The following is a 21,417-nucleotide window of genomic DNA, read 5'->3' on the forward strand; positions in this document are numbered from 1 at the left end:
AAATTTTTTATTTTATTTATATATTATATATTATGCAATTTTTAATCGGATAAAACAAATTAATATTCAATGTTAGGAAAATAAATAATAGTATCAAAAAGTTTTATTTATAGAGACATTAGATGATATTTAAGATTACACACACATACACACAAGTACACACATGTATGTATATAATATATTATTATATAATTAATTTTTTATTAATAATTTATATATGTAATAATATATACAAAAACAGAAGAGCTACATTTGGTATATATTTTCTCAAGGTTTCTCACAAATGCATAATTGCAGACATGCTGCCGTTTTACAATCGAGTACATTATTTTTGATAAAACTGTCTGGTTTGAATAAATTGGTGTTGGTGATATTTTCGAACTTTCAAGATAAGAGCGTGTATCTAAAATACTAGAAAGACAATGCAAATCAGATGTGCATTTATTTTAACTTCCGGAAATTTTCACGAGTGAGTGGGGATGAATAGGTAGAAACGGTATCGTTGCTCTTATAAGAGAAACGATCGGCTTAGAGAAACGTTTAGTCAAGGCTGGTCACTCTGTCATGCTCGTTGCGTTATATTACGCCTGTCCAACATGATCGGGTCGGTATATTTTCTTTATCATTTCGCAGAAGGCAATATTGCTTTAATGCCATCATGACTTTTGTGTATATATTACAGTTATATAAAAAAAAATATATATATATATATATATTTTATATATATATTACTGTAATGACGCAATCTTTCTCTGTAAACCTTTCGACGTGTTAAAAATCAGTGTAAATGTAATGTGCAAATGTGAGTGAAAGGATAGCTACGCAAAAGATGATCTTTGTAAATGACATTTGTGTTATTTCCACGGTTTAAAATACTTGTTATTTAAACAGTGCAAACATATTTCAGTTTCAGCATAAACTTGTGATTTGCAAGTATGTGTTTGTTGAGTAATTTTTTTGTCGTTTATTTGTTCAAATATTTGTCATATTTATTTCTCGAATTATTACATCTTTTATAAATAAATAAATAAATAAATAAAATATTCGTGGGAAAAATAAAATAGCAACAGCCTAATTAATTATTATTACATTTTAAATATATTTCAGTGCTTATTAAAATTTATTTAAGTTTGAGAAGAAGTAAATACAAAATTTTCTTGCAAATATAATTAAGGAATTTATATTAATGTTTAATAAAGACTAGATTTTACAAAAATAAACAAGTATCTTATTGAAGAAATACAGAAATTGATAATTTCCAAAGACATCGTGCGTCAAGGAGAGAAAGTGCTTGGTACTCGAGCGATTAACTGCGTAATCACGTGTAACTAATGTGTCATATGTTGTAATCACAGTGTAGAATCGCAGTTACGTGCTCGTAAATGCAGTTATTGTTCATTGTATTGAAATATTTTTAGATATAAATAAAAAAGACGCAGGTATTATGTTAAAAAGTATTTTTGTAAAATGTGAAATTTACCTTGATTTGCAACTCATCAGACGCATCGGAATGCAGGATTGGTAAAATTTTGCCCAACCCAAGTAAACCCACCCGGTTAAAACCAGTTTTAATCAAGTGAAAAACCCATACTAAAACCTACAGAGATTTTACTTACCTATACATTTTTAAAGTTTAGAAAAACAAATAAAATTAATATCTAGATTGTAAATCACAAAAAAAAACAAAAGTTGCGTTTTATTATTTATATTTAATATATTTTAAAATTATAGTTAGATATTAATACATATAATATACATGTAATATATTAATAAATAAAATAAAATTATATAATAAAAGTAATAATTCTTTTCTAAGTTCAATGTATGAAGTTAAATTAAGAAAATAAAATACCATGAACTAAACTCTAAATTTAAACGTAAATTATTTATATTGCGTATGTGTAATATACATTTAAAAATAAAATAATATACATTTATAAAGAAATATACATTTTCAAAATGAAGTCTCAACATGGCACCAGATACTTGAATCACAAAACGTTTTAAAGTGAAACAAAGAAGTTATAACTTAATACAGTTTTTACGAATTTTATGAAAAACGAATTTAACCTGGCAAAACTGGATAAAAACCGGTTATAACTGGATGGGTTGGATTTAATTTGAAAAACCCGGGTTTTTGCCAGCCCTGGAATGTACATTTCGCAACGATCGCTATTAACCACATGACATTTCTATTATAATTGCAAAAGTACTTGAATGGTGACCCAGCTAGCAGATAAACTACTACTAGCGACTAATATATAAGTTAATTATGCGTGTATATTTGCATAGATAGTGCCGCATCTGTCCACATATTACCAAGAATGAATATAAGAACAAACTTTTGAAGTTGTTTCTTAAAAAAATTCTCATTAATTTATTATTTAAAGAAAATTATCGATAGTTCTTTTGCAACATTAAAAAATTTTTTCTGGCTATAAATTACATACAGAATGGCCCATTTACATTCTACAGAGACAAATATCTCTGAAATTAAGGACAATACGAAAAAGTATTTCATTGTCAGTCAAAAGTTGTGGGAAATAGTGTAATAAGAGAATCTCATAGTAATAAAAGAACTTCGACCAATACGTGTGATACTCAATATAAATAATCGAGAAGCCCTATCATAGATTATAATGATATTTCTTGAGTTATATATATTTTTCAAGTTCACAAAACTGCGTGCCAAATAAAGTTTTGGTTTTAAAATACAGTTCTAAATTGAACAAGAAATATTATTAAATTGAGTTGTAGAGTTCCGAGGGAAACAAATAATATCAATGTTCAAAAAAATGAATTTTTGAAGTTTCATGAAAATTATCGCCGTTTCAAAAAGCGGAATTAATAATTCTGTTTTACATAATATGATTTTTCTAGTTATTTTGCATATAAAAGTAAAGTATCCAAAAATCAATAATTTACGAAATATTTTCTACTTTATTTTAAATAGTCACATAATTATTTTTCAAAAAACAATTACGTCAATTTGTAATATGCAATTACGTATCTTTAATATTTTACGTTTAAAATTAATTAAATACACCTGTAATTAATTAAATGCAGCTGTCATTGAGCAAGCATTACCTAATTTAAAGCTACGACGTAATAAGAATGTTTGACAAAACACAAAAAATTGCGGTATGTTTTTTAAAAGGAAAAATTGTTAATTATCGTGATAAGTATATATTCGCTTTTTTTTTAACATTATCAATAATACGTATTTGTGCAAATCGTGACTATCAAAAAAACTGTAAACATCTGAGTAGGCTGATCTATGTCGTTTGATAACAATATCTTGCTGAATCATCGATGTTAATTTTAAAATATTTATTTAATTTACGTCTCTAATTCTGATTTATAAAGTACAAAATAATAATAATAAATTATTTTCTCGCTTTATCTACACCAGGAATAGCTACTACATTAATTCCTTCAAATTATATCTTTATTTACTGTACGTTCATAAAGGAATTATGGCAGACCCATAAAGTGCGCAATAAATAATTAAATATTTACACATTTATGACCACGTTTAATCTCTAGTATCAGTAATTAACTGATTAAAAAAGTGGATATTTTGTTTCTCTATGATTTTGTAGTCGTATCTCAAGTACATCTTGAAACTGACAAAGGTATCGTTTGTAATGGCTCAACGCTAAATCCGTACGATACCTACATGAACGTATTGAATGATGTACACACGCGTTACGCAATCTCAGCGAATTGCATAGTAAATGTCTTCTACGTGTGTAAATCTGTGATTGTACGATGATAACTGGACCGTTCTTGAATAAACGTCGACAGTAAAGGTGATACTAACACGGCGCTCCATTACGTTGACAGTTCTCTAAGCGATATCTATCTACGTTTAATTGTACACATTTTTAGGTCCGCGAATCTTATCATGCAATCGTAAACGTTGTTTGCAAAGCGCTTGTGTAGGAATTTTAAGAATTTTATCTTCACGAACGGAAATAGTGTTTATTAACTTTATCCCATACAGCACAGAGGACTGCAAAAATATTGTTGCAACATTGCTGCAACGTTGCAGCAACAATATTGTTGCAAGTTTTGTGCTGTATGGGATAAAGTTAATAAACACTATTTCCGTTCGTGAAGATAAAATTCTTAAAATTCACGATATTTCTATTAATACGAACATACATTATTCAAATTTTAATTTATAAATCAACTTCTTCAAAATATTTATTTATTAATTGTATATTATTATAGAAGAGAGAGGGGGAAAGGATTATTGTAAAATTATAAATTAAGTTATATAATTATTTTAAATAACGTAAAATTATTTCACATTGTATATCTAATGTAAATATATTTTGATGTCACTGATAAATCTTTACAACAGTAACGCAGGTGTAAATGCGGTCATGGTAAACCATTACAGCGTGAAACATTCACGAGATTGTACCGACGGAAATTCTAAGCGTCACTGATTTTTAGTTTACAATCATTATGTAACTCTTTTCATCAATTATATAATAATTTGACGTATCGTAATTATCGAGATTTTCTATTAAAAAAATAAATATGTGCTCAACTCGATTTATTCAATTTTCTTTCAATGAGTTCTTTATTGCATAACTGGATTTTAATTCATACGTAGCATAAAATCAATTTGGAAAATAAAATATTTTTATATATTAAAAGCGGATTTCAAATGAAAAACATCCTGCGGATTATGTTTGCAATATTTAAAGTTAGAGATTATGTTATGGCTTTGTAGTCGCGATACTTAATTATGAATTTTCACGAAATAAATGCGACTCGATTAGATCAGTTTTCATTATATCGTCAACAGGGACAAAACGTAAAATTCTAATTTTTAATTTTTATTGTTACATGTTTGGCGCAGAGTGAGAAAAAAGGGAGTTATAGCCGGCGTGACGACGGCCGTACTTGTGGCAACTTTCGTAGTACTAATTCTAGTCTTCACATTGAATTCAAATGATACATGCGGTTCAAAGTTCGTTAGTTCTTCTAAACTGGGCCGCTATACGAAGGTAATGTCTATTAATCAAGATGTACAAAAAACAAAGACTGATTTAATTACAACGTAATAAAGATGCAAACGTTGGACTTGTATTATAATAAAATAAAAGCGTATAATTCTCGAAGTAATTCATTTAATTAAAATATGGTGTTCCGGAAATGAGACGATTCCAAATACGTAATACCTTTGGCGCTATCAATAACAGGAAATTAATTAATACAGGATATAATTTGATATTAAATAATAAAAGTAATGCTACGTATGTGTTTGCTTCGAAAATATATTTTCATTGGAATTGTTATTTCGATAGTGCTGCTTTATTCCATTTGTTATTTCCTCACAAACATTCGCGCAGCTTTGTTTTATGTACAAAAGGAAAAAAACAATATAGTAAAATACAGTTTGATGTAATATAGTACGTTTCAAAGCTATTCTATCAAAATTATTGAAATATTCGTAAACAGGGCGCCGTGACGACAAACGGTCAGGAATGCTCGAAGATTGGTGCGGATATTTTATCTAAGAATGGTACGGCAGTGGATGCGGCGATAGCGGCGCTTCTTTGCGAAGGCATCGCGTCCTTGCAAAGGTATTGCAATTTCCAATTTTTTTAAATTTTCTCTTTATATTGTAAGAATTGCCAATTTCAATGTTAAAAAAAAAAAGAATTTTTTTCTCTTTTTTTTACAATAATTACTTAATTATAAATTACACTTATATATGCATGGTTTACAGTAGTACGAGAGTTGAGGAACTGCAGTTCCCGAGATTCCTATCTATGGGGGCAATGCTACGACTAATGCATTTCCATCTTTTGAGAAATTCTTAAAATGATACAATTCCTTTTATCGAAGGTAGACCTCCGCAAATGGAAGGTCCGCTTATCTAATTGAATTGAATCAGCAATGAAAAATGACCTAGTAATGGAAAATCTATCTTCTAATCAGACTCAGTCATAAAAGAATATAACGAAAAATGCTTTTAAGAATTATCTAATCAAAGAAAGGAAACTAGCAAAGAAATCCTTAGTTATATACATTTTTAAGGGAAGTACATGGTCGCTGCTCACAATATGGAACACGCCTCGCGATTCGATGAGATTCGATTAATTCGATGTAAATTTACGAATAAAATACACAGCGATTAAAAGATTTCTTTGATTTAAAGCATGGGACTGGGCGGCGGATTCCTTATGACGATATGGGACGCAAAGAGCAAAAAGGCGGCTTATCTGGACGCGAGGGAGACCGCCCCGTCAGCTGCGACAGAGAACATGTTCGATGGCAATGCACATTTAGCCATGTATGGTAGGATTTTTTTAGTTTGCTCACTGATACATGTACACATTCACACAATAGAATCGCTTAAGAGCTGTAACAGTTACTGCCGAATGCGACATAACGATTAATTATAAAATGCTTCGCTATCTTTGCTCGCGAGTAACAATAGTGGTCCCCGCGAGCGGTGGCCGCCGACATAAAGCGAGATCTATGTGTTGTCAAACAGGTGGCCTGGCAGTTGCTGTCCCGGGTGAGCTTATGGGTTATTGGGAAGCGCATAAAGAATACGGGAGATTGCCGTGGGCCGAGTTATTCGATCCTGCCATCAAACTGTGCGAAACCGGATCGCGCGTCACTAATTATCTCGCCGCGTATCTGGTCGAGAAGGAGCCTATGATAAAGAAGGAGAGCAGTTTGGCTGAAATACTCATAAATCCTAACACCAATAAAACGTGGATTGTGAGTAGCACCCTGCTTTACATTCCCGGAGTCCGCTTATCATTTTTGAAACTCTCGCTTTGTTTGGCCATGTGGAAAATGGCAGAACTGTGAAATAAATAGAGAAACACTTCCGCAGGCAGGAGACCGAATAAAGAGACCAAAACTGGCGGAGACGTTGAAGCTGATAGCGAAACACGGCCCCGACATATTTTACAACGGCAATATCACTGACAAATTAGTCGACGAGATAGCGAAGTTTAAAGGAATAATCACGAAACGAGATTTCCAAGAGTACAGGTGTGCATTACGTTTTTCCGTTTTCCTGTTTTTTAATGTTATCATAAAATAGGAAGCTAACTATTACGGAAACTATAGACCAAAGGCAATCATAATACGTACTTATCTTTTTTACGTAGTTGAAATTTTTACGAGAGGACATAAATAAAGAAACGTGGGTCACAGTAGTAGATGCAAATAACGATCCGCTGCAATGAAAACGTTAATAAAGAGTGTATTTTTTTTAAATTGTGTTAAAGAAATTAATCAAAATATTATGACGGAAAATTTTTGCTATCTTGGTATCAATCGTTAATACCAATATAATTAATTAAGTATGAATAAACCAGACTGCTGATTGAAATAACATTGAACGTTATTATCTACAGCCAAATGATTTAATTAAGGCTTGTACAAGAGTAGATTAGATATGGATTTTGTAATGACGGTCAACATACTGATATGAAAGTAAACATTAAGCTGCTGTTACGTTAATGGCTTTCTTCGTTTTTACAAATCATTCATAATTGAGAACTTGATACACGATAACGTATAGTATCGAACTGGCGCAAAGCGTCAGGAAGATATGCTAAGTGTGAAAATCATGATAGCATATTGATGACGCAAGTCTACTTTGCAGAGCCTTATGGAGAGAGCCGGTTGCATTGAAAATGGGGAACCTAACGATTTACAGTGCCCCACCACCGGGTTCGGGCGCAATTTTGGCGTTTATAATGAACGTCCTTCGCCGTCTGCTACCGGTTAGCAATGAGAATATAATGTGGCAACGCATAATCGAGACCTTCAAGTGGGCTTACGCAAGAAGAACAGAGTTGGGAGATGTCGAGGGCATAGGTAAGAGCATGGCTGCACCATTTAACGCGCAATTTATCTTAGGCGGGCCAAAATAAGAACGGTAACTTTGTGAATTTTTGTGGCAAAACGAAATGATATGGAAAAGTCATGTTCATTCCATTGTAAAGATCATATCTTTTTTATTTAATATTCAAATTTTGTTAAAAAATAATATAAAATGCTGTTTAATTTTTCCAATATTGTATTTTAACAAAGACATGGCGTTTTCGGCAGTTGCTTTCACAGAACTTATCAGAAAGCAAAATGACAGCTGGTCAGTTAAAAAATAGCACTTTTTCTTCCAAAAATTTTTTAGTTGCAATAAACAACTAAGAATCATGAAAAAAAATATACGTCAAGCATTATTTCTTAGTGTCTAGAAAAAGTATAAAATTGTAAAATTATCACGCATTTTTGAAAACATGATTTAAGAAAATTTGAATAATAATGCCATCTTATATTTTTTAATAAATTTTTTTAATAAAATGGAGAAATGGTATGATCTTTATGGAATAAACAATGGATTTCTCTATTCCTTAGCATTTTTTTCATAAAAATCGCAAAAGACTCTTGTTTTGACTCGTTTGTATGTCTCTTTAAAAAGTTATACATGTCTCCAATAATATAAAGTTAATTTATCGAAAAGGGACATGGGCGGATGATGCTACTAAAAGTACTTAAATATAAATAAAAAAAAATAAAGTTTATTTCAACCCATTATATTTCCGAAACGGTCTAAAATTATGAAAAAATACGTATTCGATTACTTCAAAGAACTATTGTATCCCTTTACTCCCTTAAAACAGTTTCTTGAAATAATTGAACACGTATTTCGCAGTTTTTCATATAATTTTGAACCGCTTTCGAAATATACCATATAAATATATCGGTGGAGATAAACTTTATGAACACTTTATACATGCGCGCTAGTCTAAAAGTTGAATCATCTCCATTATTAAGAATCTTTGCATTAAGAATCTTTTCTGTTAAAATTGTTATAAAAAGCAATAAATAAAAATTTTCTAATAAAAGCAATTTTTCTTGTGCCTACATTGATATGAGTCACGATAATAAATTAATTCACGAAAGTCAAGAGGTTCTTATATGTTTGCATCATTATAAGCATATATAACATATTATTTACTTTAATATCGCGATATAATAACACACTTTTTCCAGGAATCATTACAGCAAACGTTCCCATTTAACGATCATCAATTTTTATAACGTTATATAAGCGTGTCTGGTAAAACCTGTTGTTTGGCCAATTATCTATGTTCCAGCGTAATTTTCTGGAATCCATTCCTCGAATCTCCTCCCATCAATTATGAAATTTAATGCAACAAAATTATTTCTTTACAGACGCGCTGGTCGCCAATTTAACGTCAGATGATTACGCGGAAATGATAAAAGGTAGGATTAGGGACGATCGCACGAGTCAGAATCCAGAGGACTACGGTGCTGTTACCGCAACAACTATGGATTTGGGGACCGCGCACGTTTCCGTTCTCGCTCCCGACGGTTCCGCCGTCTCCGTTACGTCGACTATTAATCAGGTGTAAGTAAATTCACAAAGTACCTTAATCTAATTAAATTGTGAAACAATTTGTATAGAATTAACTGCTCAGATTGAAACTTCTTTTCCATTCTTTCGCGGAACATTTGATTGTTTAAAAAAATTTATGGGGAAATAACAATTTTGCTGAAATACAAATCTGAAAATAATTACGTTGAACCATTTAAAAAATTGTATAGAATGTTTAATTTGATTGCTAGAATGTCAAAACTGTTTGCAGCAACATTATCACCCTTGAAAAAGAGAACTCGTCAAGTATTTTACTATATCAGTAATTCATATTTCATCAGCTAATTGATTAGCACTCATCAGTTACTGATATAATAATCAGTTTATCGAAGTACTTTATCAGTTCTTTTTTCTTTAAGAGCATGCTTGGGCGTTTTACGTAATCATTTTAATGGTCCAACATAAAATTATTTTCTGTATCTAGTTAAATTTTTAGATGCTAAAAATTGTTCTTTCCAAGTAAATTATACTTGGAAACATTCAAATACATTGCAAACATTCAAATAATCATAATGCATCCATTTGTAAAATATCAAACACACATTTGTAAAATATCAAACGTGCATAATACTTTTGGACAAAGATATCAGAATTTCCATTTCACAATGCTGGCGCGTTTCAGGCTAACAAAAACTCTATACTGTAACTTTTACTATAATACTCTCCGCGTGTATCGACATGTTAAAAAACGAGAAGGAGAAAACCGGTTGAATAGCTTCGCTTCCGAGATACGTTCGACATGTACGTTCTTGAAAGCGCGGTTTATATCTATCCTTAAAAATGGAACGATTCAGAATGAACGCGGTCTATGATAAAAATCCTGCGGTATATAATGCGCAGGATTTTCCGTGCTCTTTGTAAGCATCTTTATTTAACAGGTTCGGCGCAATGATACGCTCAACCTCCACCGGTATAATATTTAACGACGAGATGGATGACTTTAGTTCACCCAATATCACCAACGGCTTCGGGCTGCCGCCGTCACCGGCGAATTTTATTCGGCCTGGCAAACGGCCGTTGAGTTCGATGTCCCCGACTATAGTGGTAAGCCATTTCAGCCGCGAACGTGATCGTCGACAAATTCGCCGGGAGCTCGAAATGCTAGGCGAATAACGTGCTGTAGCGAAATACGGACAATGCGCGTCTCGTAAACGTTGCAGAATGCGTCTAATGAAATCGTTACCACGCGTCTGGTATTAACCATCATTAGATTATCATTGACTCTAAGAATCATTCACTTCAATGACGTAATTGCAATTCGCAATCGTCACGCGATCCAAAGCGAATTTCTGCGATGTTGCTGCGTAAAATCTCGCCAATGTTTTCCGTGCAATTAGACAGAGATCTATGTAGAAATCTAAATATTTAAAGGTTTTTTTTTTTTCAAAATAGATCTTGAATGAGCGGGATATACGCGGCGACTGTCTTGGACGACTAATTTAGATTCATTTGATTCAATTGCACGATTTTTCTTAGGTCGATCACAAGGGCGATGTGAGATTAGTGATTGGTGCAGCTGGTGGTACGAAGATCACAAGTGGCGTGGCAATTGGGATGCTGTTTAATCTTTGGTTCGGTTATGACATAAAAGAAGCGATTGACGCGCGCAGACTTCATCATCAAGTGAGTTCGAGTGATTAAGCATTTGAAAGTAATTTTAGTTGAAAACAATTCGCATTGTGCTGTTACAATTAAACCGACTTTTTATTTCGTAAATGTACAGTTTTAAAAAATTGCTACTAAAATTTATCTAAAAATTTTTATTATTTAATAAAATTTGAAACAAATTATCAGATTTATTTTTCACATATTTAAGATAGAAACATTGGAACGATTTAAAAAAATCACATTAGGATGATAGTTTTGAAGAAGTTGATATAAAAATACATTCTTAAGATTATTATTTAATGGAATTCAGATAAATTGAGAATTTGACAAAATGTTAATTAATATAATTTGCGAAATCTTTGCACAGTCATAATCTAGAAGCTGTTTATGCTTTGATATAATTCTCTAAGGAAGAATTATTCATCGCAAACGCAAAAAAAATTATCTAACTGCATAATAATACCATACGAATATTTTAAAAATAGTTCTTACGTGTATAATGAATAATTCTTCCATGGAATAAAAATATATCAAAGCACAGTCATAATTACATGATAATTTCGCGGATTAAAAATTATTCATACTCTTTATTTATCACATACACAAAAAATTCATTACATACGCAAAAAAATTATCTAACAGCATACTATACAAATATTTTAAAAATACTTCTTACGTGTGTGTATAATGAATAATTCTTTCTTAAAAAAAAATATATTAAAGCATAAACAGTTTCTGAGTCATAATTACATGAAGATTTCACGGATTAAAAATGATTCATAATCTTCATTTATCTGAATTCAATCTAAAATAATTGAATAATATTATATTAGAATTAATTAATAATTACTTTAATTATTAAATTGCTAATAGAAAACACTGTTTATAGTTATTGTATCAATTTATGGACTTATTCTAAGGAAGCGATTAAAAAATTACAGCTGTTCCCGATGAATATCCAGAACGAGAAAGATTTCTGCCAAGTCACGTTAGATTACCTAAATAAGATTGGACACAACGTCACCACTTTCAGCGGAATTGGCAGCGCAATTACTGCTGTATCTAAGGAAAACGGTGTTATAACAGCGAATTCAGACTATCGTCGAGAGGGAACAACAGCGGGATTGTAAAAATTATAAAATCAACGCGGATGACATTTTGACAAAAGGATGTAACATTGATTCTTCCTACCGCAGTTTTTTAAAAACTGCAGTAACGGTTGTAATTACACGAACTAATGCTCTCTACTTGGCATGGAATCTTTGTTTTATCACATCCTATTAAAAAAATATACTATAAAGTTCTTCTTAAAGTTACAAAGTCGTCCGCGTATTAATAATATGTGATTAAATTATTATGTGAATATCAAATTCTTAGTTTTTCAGCATTATAACTCTACGAGAAAATTTGTATATTTAAAAATGAAGTCAATTGCAGCATATGATGCTCACTCATGTAAAAATATTTTTATCAATGACCGAATCATCAAATGTTTCATTATTTACTCGGCTGTAAATACTTAAAAATTGTAATAGATATATTAGATATAGTAATGTAATATTTATTTTGTTCACACACAACGCATCTCTGTACATATCCCATGTTTCATATGATTCACTCAAATATATGAAAATGAGATCATCTCTACTTTGTGTTTAGTATCAATTAAATTTATTTCTAATGTTGCAAACTTTGTCGTTTATGGTTTAAACAAAAGATAACATACCCGTAACTGATAATACAGAATCCTATTATTGATAATGTAGGTGATATAATTTTGTTACTTATGTAACGTGTGAATCACGCAACTTTACATGAAATAGTATTGCAACAAAATGTTCTAAGAAATAGATAACTAATTACGATGCGTGTGTAGGAAAATATTGAGTTTATATTTTCAGATCGAGGCCACTACTCAATTATATTTATTGTTGCTCAAAGAACAAAAATAATCGTGCAACAAGTTAATTAATACAGTGCTTAAAGAAAACTCAACAAAGTAATTAATATTTTGCTAATTTTCAAGTTAGCAAATTAATATTTGTTAATTTGGCTGTATTAGATACATATCTTTGCCACTGTACATGTAAAGTTAGCGGTTTTCTAAAACTCAGATAATTCGGTAAACAAATAAATTTATACACATTTTCGATGACTTTCGTTTGTCGACATAAAAGAAATGTAATTTTAACATTTTTAGCTGAAGATTTGATCACTATGGTAAGCCTGTCGAAAATTTAATTCAATAGTAATTTTAATTAATTTATTTTAAAATAAGAAATTATGACACTTATAGTATCCAAATAAAGAAATGTTGAAAAAAAATCATGCAGCTACAATTAAATTATCCGTAATTCAGATTGAGAGAATTTTTCGGAGCTCTTTCTTCAAGGTTGCTGCTGCTATAGAAATTAGTATTCCTTTTGAGTTCTTGCCTTAACCAATGCACTTACTATACGTCTCGAATATAGAATACGCAATTTCTTCCGGTAGTACATGACCTTCGTTGATAACATCCGTATTAATAGTGGAATATATTTCTTCCGCATTCACATCACCGAGATAGATTTTAAATAAACCAATATTTTTTTATTTTTAACAGAACAACCGTAATTATTTCTGCACACTCAACAGATTACTGCGATTATTCTTCTACAAGATCTGTTCTTTTATTTAAAAATAATTTTTAAACCGCTTATTGTTCAGGTACTTTCAAAATAATTAAGCAAATCACAGTTGAAAACTAAGAAAGGGAACATTTAATACCGTTTGATCAACTGTAGAAAAGAAAAGAAAACGTTTATCGTCACGCAGAAACAATTTCAGAAAAGTTTCATAACTATTCTGACTCGCTTTGATCATTCTGTCCACTTGACAAGATAATTCACGGTAGCACACGCAGTTACTTCAATTTTGTGGTCTATGTATTATTATAGAAAATAATATTGTAGATCACAAAGATGTTTTATTACTGTCAGATGTGTAAGAAGTCTGTTTTACTGTTTTGAAAGTTTTTCATTAGTCACCAAACCGCATCTGGGAGATTGGATTTGCATATTCGATGTTATTGGTTCTCGTGCAGCGCAATTTTCCAAGAATGGAGACATTATAAAGTCAATGTGTACTTTGATATGGTAATGTCACGAGCATAAATCGAGTAGCCCGGAATTTTTTAGCGTCTGGAAATCCTAATTATGATTATTTCCATTATATCGCTGCTATTACCTATAAAGACAGAGAAGAGAGAAGAGAAAGAGAGAGAGAGAGAGTGGTCACCGTCATTGTCCGATTATCAAACGTACAGAGATATAAAGCGTATGCAAACGTGATTTTACGTTGGGTTCTCATGCTTCGGCTTTGCCGAGTTTCAACAAGATATATTGTTCGATATGATGCCGACGTGGCAATAATTTCAAGAGTACATGGTTTACGGGAGTTAATCAAGATCCCCGTTTGCCATTGAAAATAAGGCGATTCATCTAACCATAGAGAGAGAGAAAGGGAGAGAGGTAGGAGAGAGAGGAAGAGAGAGAAGCGGAGAAGGAAAGGGATGAGATGGTGGACAGAGATTCTTAATTTCCGGTGCTTTGTTCTTGTGACCATGGTGGTCCGTTTCATTTCCGTTTCGTTGTGCCGAGGTAAACGAAGTCAGAAAAACGAAGGAATCAAACATTATGAAGAGCGACCGCTGCGAGTTACGATTAAAGCGCGGAACTTTCGCGCGTACCTATAATATTGTTGAGTTATCTATCGTACGTATTTAATTGCAAGAATCGACGATTAATCGTAGAGTATTAATCATAATATCTAAAGAATAATATTAACGAAGTTGCCGCTTCGGTTCATTAAAAAGCGTAATCAATAAAAAATAATAGAAAGTTTCTTTTTTAACAAATAGAAGTACATCGCATCTTTAAGGCGTCTAATTTTCTAATTTTAACAACATTAAAATGTTTGAGAAAATATTTGAGAATGAAGAACAGAGATAAATTGTGTTCGACATAGGAAAATTTTCCAATCATGAATTATAATGGCAAATAATTTTTTTTATTAAATGCGCTATTTTGCTACGTGTGCTTGAAAAAAAAATAGATTAAAATTGCAAATTAAACAGGAAAAACATCTTTAACCTGTTTTTTCCATGTTACCCGTCAAAGCTAAAACTAGTAATATAATATCTAATATGATGTAAGATGTTATATAATTGCAAGTAGGTAAGATTACATACATAAAAATACACTTTTTAATCAACTTTTCTTTAAATTTTCTTGCTACTTTGAAGATCGACTAGTTTAAATATAATAAATCTATTAAATAAAAAATAAGTAACTAAATAAAATTAAATAAGGCAAGTAAAAAGAGTCGCCAATACCGACATAGTTTTCCTAAAGTGATATTCCTTTATTTCTCAAAAACTAATATTATATAAGATAAAAGAAAAGCACAGCATTATGAGATTTATCTACTAAATCAATAATCTAACGTTCATATTCGCGCTATATTGTGTGACGGAAAAATAAAAACATTTATATAAATGAACAAAAACATCTTACATCGATTCTAAGAATCACATATTAAATTTTATTTCGTATTGATTTATGTGAAAGGAAAAAAAGAAAATAGCATTATTTGGTATTATATCGAGATTTATTTTCTAAGACACTCATTTTTGCTTTTTTTGTAATGAAAAAACTTAATTATTGCCACATTTGAAATAATATAAAAACTGCTGTATTATCTGATAGAAGACATTTTCCAGTTTGTATTTATGTTTCTAAAATTATATTTTTAGTTTTGGTAGTTAAGAAATATTATATAATTTAAAAACAAAGTAATATGTCGGTTTCAACGATTTTCCTCTATAAATAATATAAATAAATAGAGAAACTTGAAAACAAAATTAACGATTAATATTTAATAATAATTAATATATAGAGATCTAACATTTTGAAAGCTTTATATTAATACGTATTGTTTCTGCTAATAAAATTCCGCTAATAAAGTTTTCTTGCTAAGCTCAATAACAGAGTGTTACGGAATTTTTGCGTGAGATTATAATTTTCTTCAGATCTGATTCCGTTAGATTTCACCATGCGTTTTTTAGTTTTTTTCTGCTATTAAGCTAAATAATCGTTTTAGATTAAATTATTTTTCACAGAGAGATCTTGAAAAAAAATTAATATTTTAAATTGCGAATAAATCTGCCATTAAAATTGTTTAAATTAATACGCAAATTATTTCAATGATTCAATACAAACTTCGATACTTCAGTCCATATTCTCAATTCACTTTTATCAATAAATGTGTACATTTTGTTTCTGAAATTCTATAGTAAACTATATTCTTAAGAACGATCTTACCGATAATAATGAGTTAAGAATATTCTATGAATATGGGTCTTTGTTTTTTTATCCTCTTCCTTGATAGTATATAAGCAGTAGTTCGACGAACGGCGCTCCGGTAGTTACCTGTGACCGTGTTCGGACTGTAGTCGTCAGTCGAGAGCCGGAGTTGGGTCTGATCGGACCCATAGCATTCTGACAAGGACTTCTTGAACGGAAAAATAGAGATACTTTCACCGAGATGCTGAGGGAAACGATTCTCGTTTTCGCGGCGCTCGTCGTGCTCGCCAGTACTACGGTAGTTAATCAGTGTGGTTCTGGTACGTAAAATATTGAGTAGAAATATATAAATATTATAAACAATATATTAGCTTGCTCTAAAAAAAGCTTAAATCATGTTTCAAAATATAAATTGTTTGGGCAACATAATTATTAATTTTCTTTTCTTAATTTTTTAAATTAAATTATTTTTTCATGTAAAACGTAGATATATATCAACACAAAATGATAAAAAAAATTTGCAATTATAATTAAACTATCGACTACAAAATTGTCATTTCAAATACGCGCAAAAAGAATTTTCTACATTTGAAGTATTTCGTGTTATAAAAAGTTAATGGAAATAATTATAAAATTTTTTTTTTCATAATAATAACAAAACTTTTACCGGTATGTGAATACATAAACATAAATACAATCGAGAAATCCTGTTAGACGTTACCCTGAAATATGTTATTAAATTAATTCTTATTCAAAAATTCTTATTAGTATCATTGCTAGATGTTTGTTAGCGTCATTTATTATCAAACTGACTTTTAATTTAATAACGTACTAAAATCTAATTTTAGTTAGGGGTTTTCAAATTTTTATATTTGTCTATTCAATATACTGAAAGCTATGATCGTGTTTTGATGTTATTGGAAAGTCACAGACTTCGTTTCAAAACGTTTATTTTCAAATTAAAACTGTTTCTCTTTACATGAGAATATCTCTCGCTATCACTGAATTCCTCCGTGAAACTTTCTCGATGTATTGAGCTCAAATTTTTATATAGCGTTTTAGAGTGTTTCTAAAATATGTAGCAAAGTTTATCGATGCATTTTTCTAATCAAGTCTTTAAAAAATGTCATAAGTATTTTCTTTGCACGTTTCATAAACAAAAAAAAAACAACAACCTTCAAATTCTTAAACGGAAATATAAACTTTATCAAAAATTTGATATCTTTTATCTCTAGATAAGAAATTGATGACAATGACTCATCAATATCAAGAATGTAAAGATGAAAATAGAGAGTAAAATAGAGAAAAAGAATCTAATCAAAGTCCGTCGTCAAAACACAAGGACGTCTTGTCTGGATATCTGCATTTCAAATTAAGTTTGGCATCGTGTTGTTACTTCGTATTTAATGTTACAAATATTTACATTTCGCTACTTTTATCTAACTCTTCGTATTTAACATTACTTTTAATATTTGTAAATTCAATTAAAAAAAGACTAGACTAGAAAGAAACGTGGTACTTTATGTACAATTGTTTGCGTGTATTAAATAGTTACGTAAGTTAAATAGTAAGATCATCGACTACATTGTAAATTATCCTCAGAGAAATCTCTTTTAATCCCACACTCTCTGATGAAAGTAAAGTCATAAACAAGTGTCGTTTTTAATTTTTCATCATGAGTAGAAATTAGAGATAAAAAAATAATCGATTTTTTTTTAAATCTCTAACTTTATGTCGACTTTTATAATTTTATTGTTTGACTCTTGTAACATGATTTTGGAATTTTATTTTTTTATTGTTGGATCTTGTATTCTTGGATCTTACATTCATAGCCTTTTTAGACTTTCTATTTACCTCGTGTTTTGAACTTTACCTGAATTTCCATTTATGGTGTTAAGAATGATGTGTTTTACAATTCTATCTTCGGATCATTTCTATCTTAAGAATGATCTGTCACAAATGCTCTTTAGGACTTTGAGAAAGAATTTTAACTCAAAGATGACTCAAAATATAGCTGAAAGTCCAATATCATTGTTTAAATTAAAAGCATGTAATATATGCACACAATTGCGCATAAAGTACCACATTGACTCTTAATAATCTAGTCTTATTTTCTTATTTTGAATTGTGTTTTTCATATTAAAAGTCTTCACACTTTTCTTCTTTTAAATAATATTTATGTATATTTATAATAGTATATATCATAATACTTCATTTAAGTCTTAATTAATATGCGATAAAAAAATAATAAATTTTCGCGTACTGGCAAAATTTGATCAAATATTTTAGGAATATTCTAAAAATGAGGATCTATCGCAAAACGATTTTTTATATCTAAAATTTTTTCTGCGACATATTCTATGCCACGTATTTTAATTATCTTTTACTAAATTTTTCCGTACCCGAGCATCTATCAACATGAATTCACATCATCAACACGAATATTATTCGTAATCGTATGGCGACTTGCTCAAGTAGATTTTATTCTTTAGAGATCATTTATGCAGCATAGATTTGAATTATCATGCGACTTGAACACGAGTGATCAAGTCGAAGATTGTTTCTCTCTGCTCGTGGCAGAGGCTGTATGTATAAGTATTCTCGTAATTTTATCATTGCGCAATAAGTTTAATGAGTGCTAATTAATAGAGATACAATGTGAACGAGGTAACAAACTATGTAGTGTTGTTATTAATACTTATATAATTACATAAAAACGTAATTGACACTCGGCGAAAGTGATTGAATGGAATACTAACGCGAGTATCAATTATGACCGACATGATTCACCATTAGAATTTCAATGTCAAACTGGAAACTTCGCGTCTATATGTATGTGTAGAGTGTAAACGGGTTTGTGAGTTCCGTTACAATTGTAACTGTAGTTTTTTAGACATTAGTACGAAGATATTGCGTCGTTGACTTCAAATACAACATAAAGTGCATACTGCCTACTTCGTTGTGATAACACGCTCGTACTTCAACACGTACGCACGTATGTTTATAAAATATTTATTCAACGATATTTTTAGCTAAAATATTTTCTTCCGTTCAATTTATTGCGTCCTTTCACCTGGATTGCTGCATGGCAGTAACTACGAAATAAATGTGTATGATAAAAAAAGTTACATCCGCAAAAGGTACTTATAAAGGAGCACACGAGCAAAATTGAAATAATGTTCGCGTGTGAGTATTTTATGAACATACACTCGCTTTATTATCTAACAGATGTTTTGCTGACTGGTCATTTTAGCAATGACCTTTAGTTACGAGTACAATCATATTCATGCAAATGTCATTACCTTTTATCGTGAATAAACTTTTCCTTTTCATAACAAATTCTTCAAGAAGTCGACGACTTGAAGAGAACTATTTATTATTAACGTCTCGATTGATTGATGATATAATCTTCTACTTTGTACGTGAGATTATATTAATCCGACATCTCTATGAAAATTTATCGCTAATAATTCTATAAATTTTTTAAAATTCTCAAGAGTTAATCGTTAATTAAATCTATTAGCGCGAGTAGATATCGATGACTATACGATACATACATTTTTCGAGCCATTACTTTCTTTTACTTTATACTCTCGCGCACCGCAACAACTCGCTGAGTCTCAAAGAAGATCAAGTCTCAAGGCGATCTTCTTTCGAGTGTTTTTTGTTACCATTCATCTTCTGTTTTTCTTATTTAAACGTATATACATGCGTATTCTTCGGACAAAGAGCGCGTGGAAAATTTTAATAGCAAATTATATTGTATGCCTCTTGTGAATGAATATTTATAAGAAGTTTTTATAAGATTTGTTTAATGTATTCGCGATTGAATCAAATACAATTACATAATTCAAAACCTAATTCTGTGAAGATACAGCGGGCATAAATTATACTCACGCTACTTTGTTTATTTTTGATTAAAAATTTTTAATTTACGATTTATGATTTCAGAAACTCCGTTCGAGGATGCTACGCAGATCAGCGTATCCGGTTGCGACGTACCCGAATGTCAGTTGAAACAGGGAACAAAAGCTACGATAGAGATCAAACTCCTGCCTAACAGAGAAATTAAGAGTGTGACTAATGCAGTGAGCGCACTTCTTTTTAACGTGCCCTTGCCCTTCGTGGGAGTCGACGGAACGGATGCCTGCGAGAACATTTACAATGTCGATGGCAGCAAAAACGGTTGTCCCTTGAAGCCAGGCACGGAATATATTTACAGAAACAGTTTCCCTATTCTGTCCTTATATCCCAGGGTAATTTTGCAGATTTATTCAGTTTAAAAGAAGGCTCATTGCTCGTGATTACAAACAACAATTAAATCTAATGCAAGTCTGTTATACTGTTAAGAATAATTGGACAATAATAACACAGTTTTTTCTTCTTATGAGCAATTTGTCTCTTTCGTAACTGGTTAATTTCAACCTGTCGCAAATGTTTATCATAATTTTGTTTGCAGGTTTCACTGGTTGTACATTATGCATTACGAGAAGGAAATAATGAACTTATTTGCTTTGAAGTTCCATCGAAGATTACAAAATGAACTGTTTCGCGTCGCTGATGTCAGCATACTACAATTAAAAGTCACAGTATGTGTAGTCGGTGTAGTTCTGAGCTTACATAATTTAATTGGCCGATTATGTGGTATTGCATGCAAATAATCCTTCCAATACAAAGTATGCCATATTACGATATGTGTATATAAAATATTTTTAATAAATTTTCTATTTTTAATCAAGGTTTTATTAATTTTCATTTACTTTATCCATTTTCTAGCATTAAGTCGTAATAGACTTTTTATTAAAGATAAATTAATAAATAATGTAATATTGGTTTTATAAACAAAATGATTATTAATACATTATAGTATTTTAGATATATTTATGGTACTAAGAAAAAATACAAGTAAACCATATCTCGAATATTTTGGGAGTAATTAAAGAACCTTATATGACCGATCATTGATAACATTGTAATAATGAGCACATGCTTCGCAAGTACGAGAAAATAATGGCT

The 21,417-nt window shown here is 30.7% G+C and overlaps 2 protein-coding genes across 2 annotated transcripts; both read left to right on the top strand.

The window, feature by feature from the left end:
• The first annotated feature begins 505 nt into the window (after nt 1-505).
• Nucleotides 506-12,749, top strand: LOC105203606 (glutathione hydrolase 1 proenzyme). Its single transcript, XM_011172448.3, has 11 exons — nt 506-604; nt 4,877-5,024; nt 5,479-5,603; nt 6,182-6,321; nt 6,521-6,753; nt 6,872-7,032; nt 7,652-7,866; nt 9,229-9,424; nt 10,330-10,495; nt 10,928-11,074; nt 12,001-12,749. The coding sequence occupies exons 1-11, from the start codon at nt 597-599 to the stop codon at nt 12,187-12,189; spliced, it is 1,728 nt and encodes a 575-aa protein (XP_011170750.1). The 5' UTR covers nt 506-596; the 3' UTR covers nt 12,190-12,749.
• Nucleotides 12,750-16,494: 3,745 nt separating this feature from the next.
• On the top strand, nt 16,495-21,139 carry LOC105203615 (ecdysteroid-regulated 16 kDa protein). Its single transcript, XM_011172461.3, has 3 exons — nt 16,495-16,721; nt 20,353-20,657; nt 20,861-21,139. The coding sequence occupies exons 1-3, from the start codon at nt 16,643-16,645 to the stop codon at nt 20,942-20,944; spliced, it is 468 nt and encodes a 155-aa protein (XP_011170763.1). The 5' UTR covers nt 16,495-16,642; the 3' UTR covers nt 20,945-21,139.
• The last annotated feature ends 278 nt before the right edge of the window (nt 21,140-21,417 follow it).

The sequence above is a fragment of the Solenopsis invicta genome, chromosome 16, assembly GCF_016802725.1.
Source record: "Solenopsis invicta isolate M01_SB chromosome 16, UNIL_Sinv_3.0, whole genome shotgun sequence".
Lineage (NCBI taxonomy): Eukaryota > Metazoa > Arthropoda > Insecta > Hymenoptera > Formicidae > Solenopsis > Solenopsis invicta.

What these genes read in the sequence shown, in the direction of transcription:
- LOC105203615 (XM_011172461.3), top strand. Translation starts at nt 16,643, where the DNA reads ATGCTGAGGGAAACGATTCTCGTTTTCGCGGCGCTCGTCGTGCTCGCC. An exon ending in AGTTAATCAGTGTGGTTCTG is followed by an intron (nt 16,722 to 20,352) that starts GTACGTAAAATA and finishes TTATGATTTCAG; the next exon opens with AAACTCCGTTCGAGGATGCT. An exon ending in TTCTGTCCTTATATCCCAGG is followed by an intron (nt 20,658 to 20,860) that starts GTAATTTTGCAG and finishes TTTTGTTTGCAG; the next exon opens with GTTTCACTGGTTGTACATTA.
- LOC105203606 (XM_011172448.3), top strand. An exon ending in GGCATCGCGTCCTTGCAAAG is followed by an intron (nt 5,604 to 6,181) that starts GTATTGCAATTT and finishes TTTGATTTAAAG; the next exon opens with CATGGGACTGGGCGGCGGAT. An exon ending in CGATGTCCCCGACTATAGTG is followed by an intron (nt 10,496 to 10,927) that starts GTAAGCCATTTC and finishes GATTTTTCTTAG; the next exon opens with GTCGATCACAAGGGCGATGT.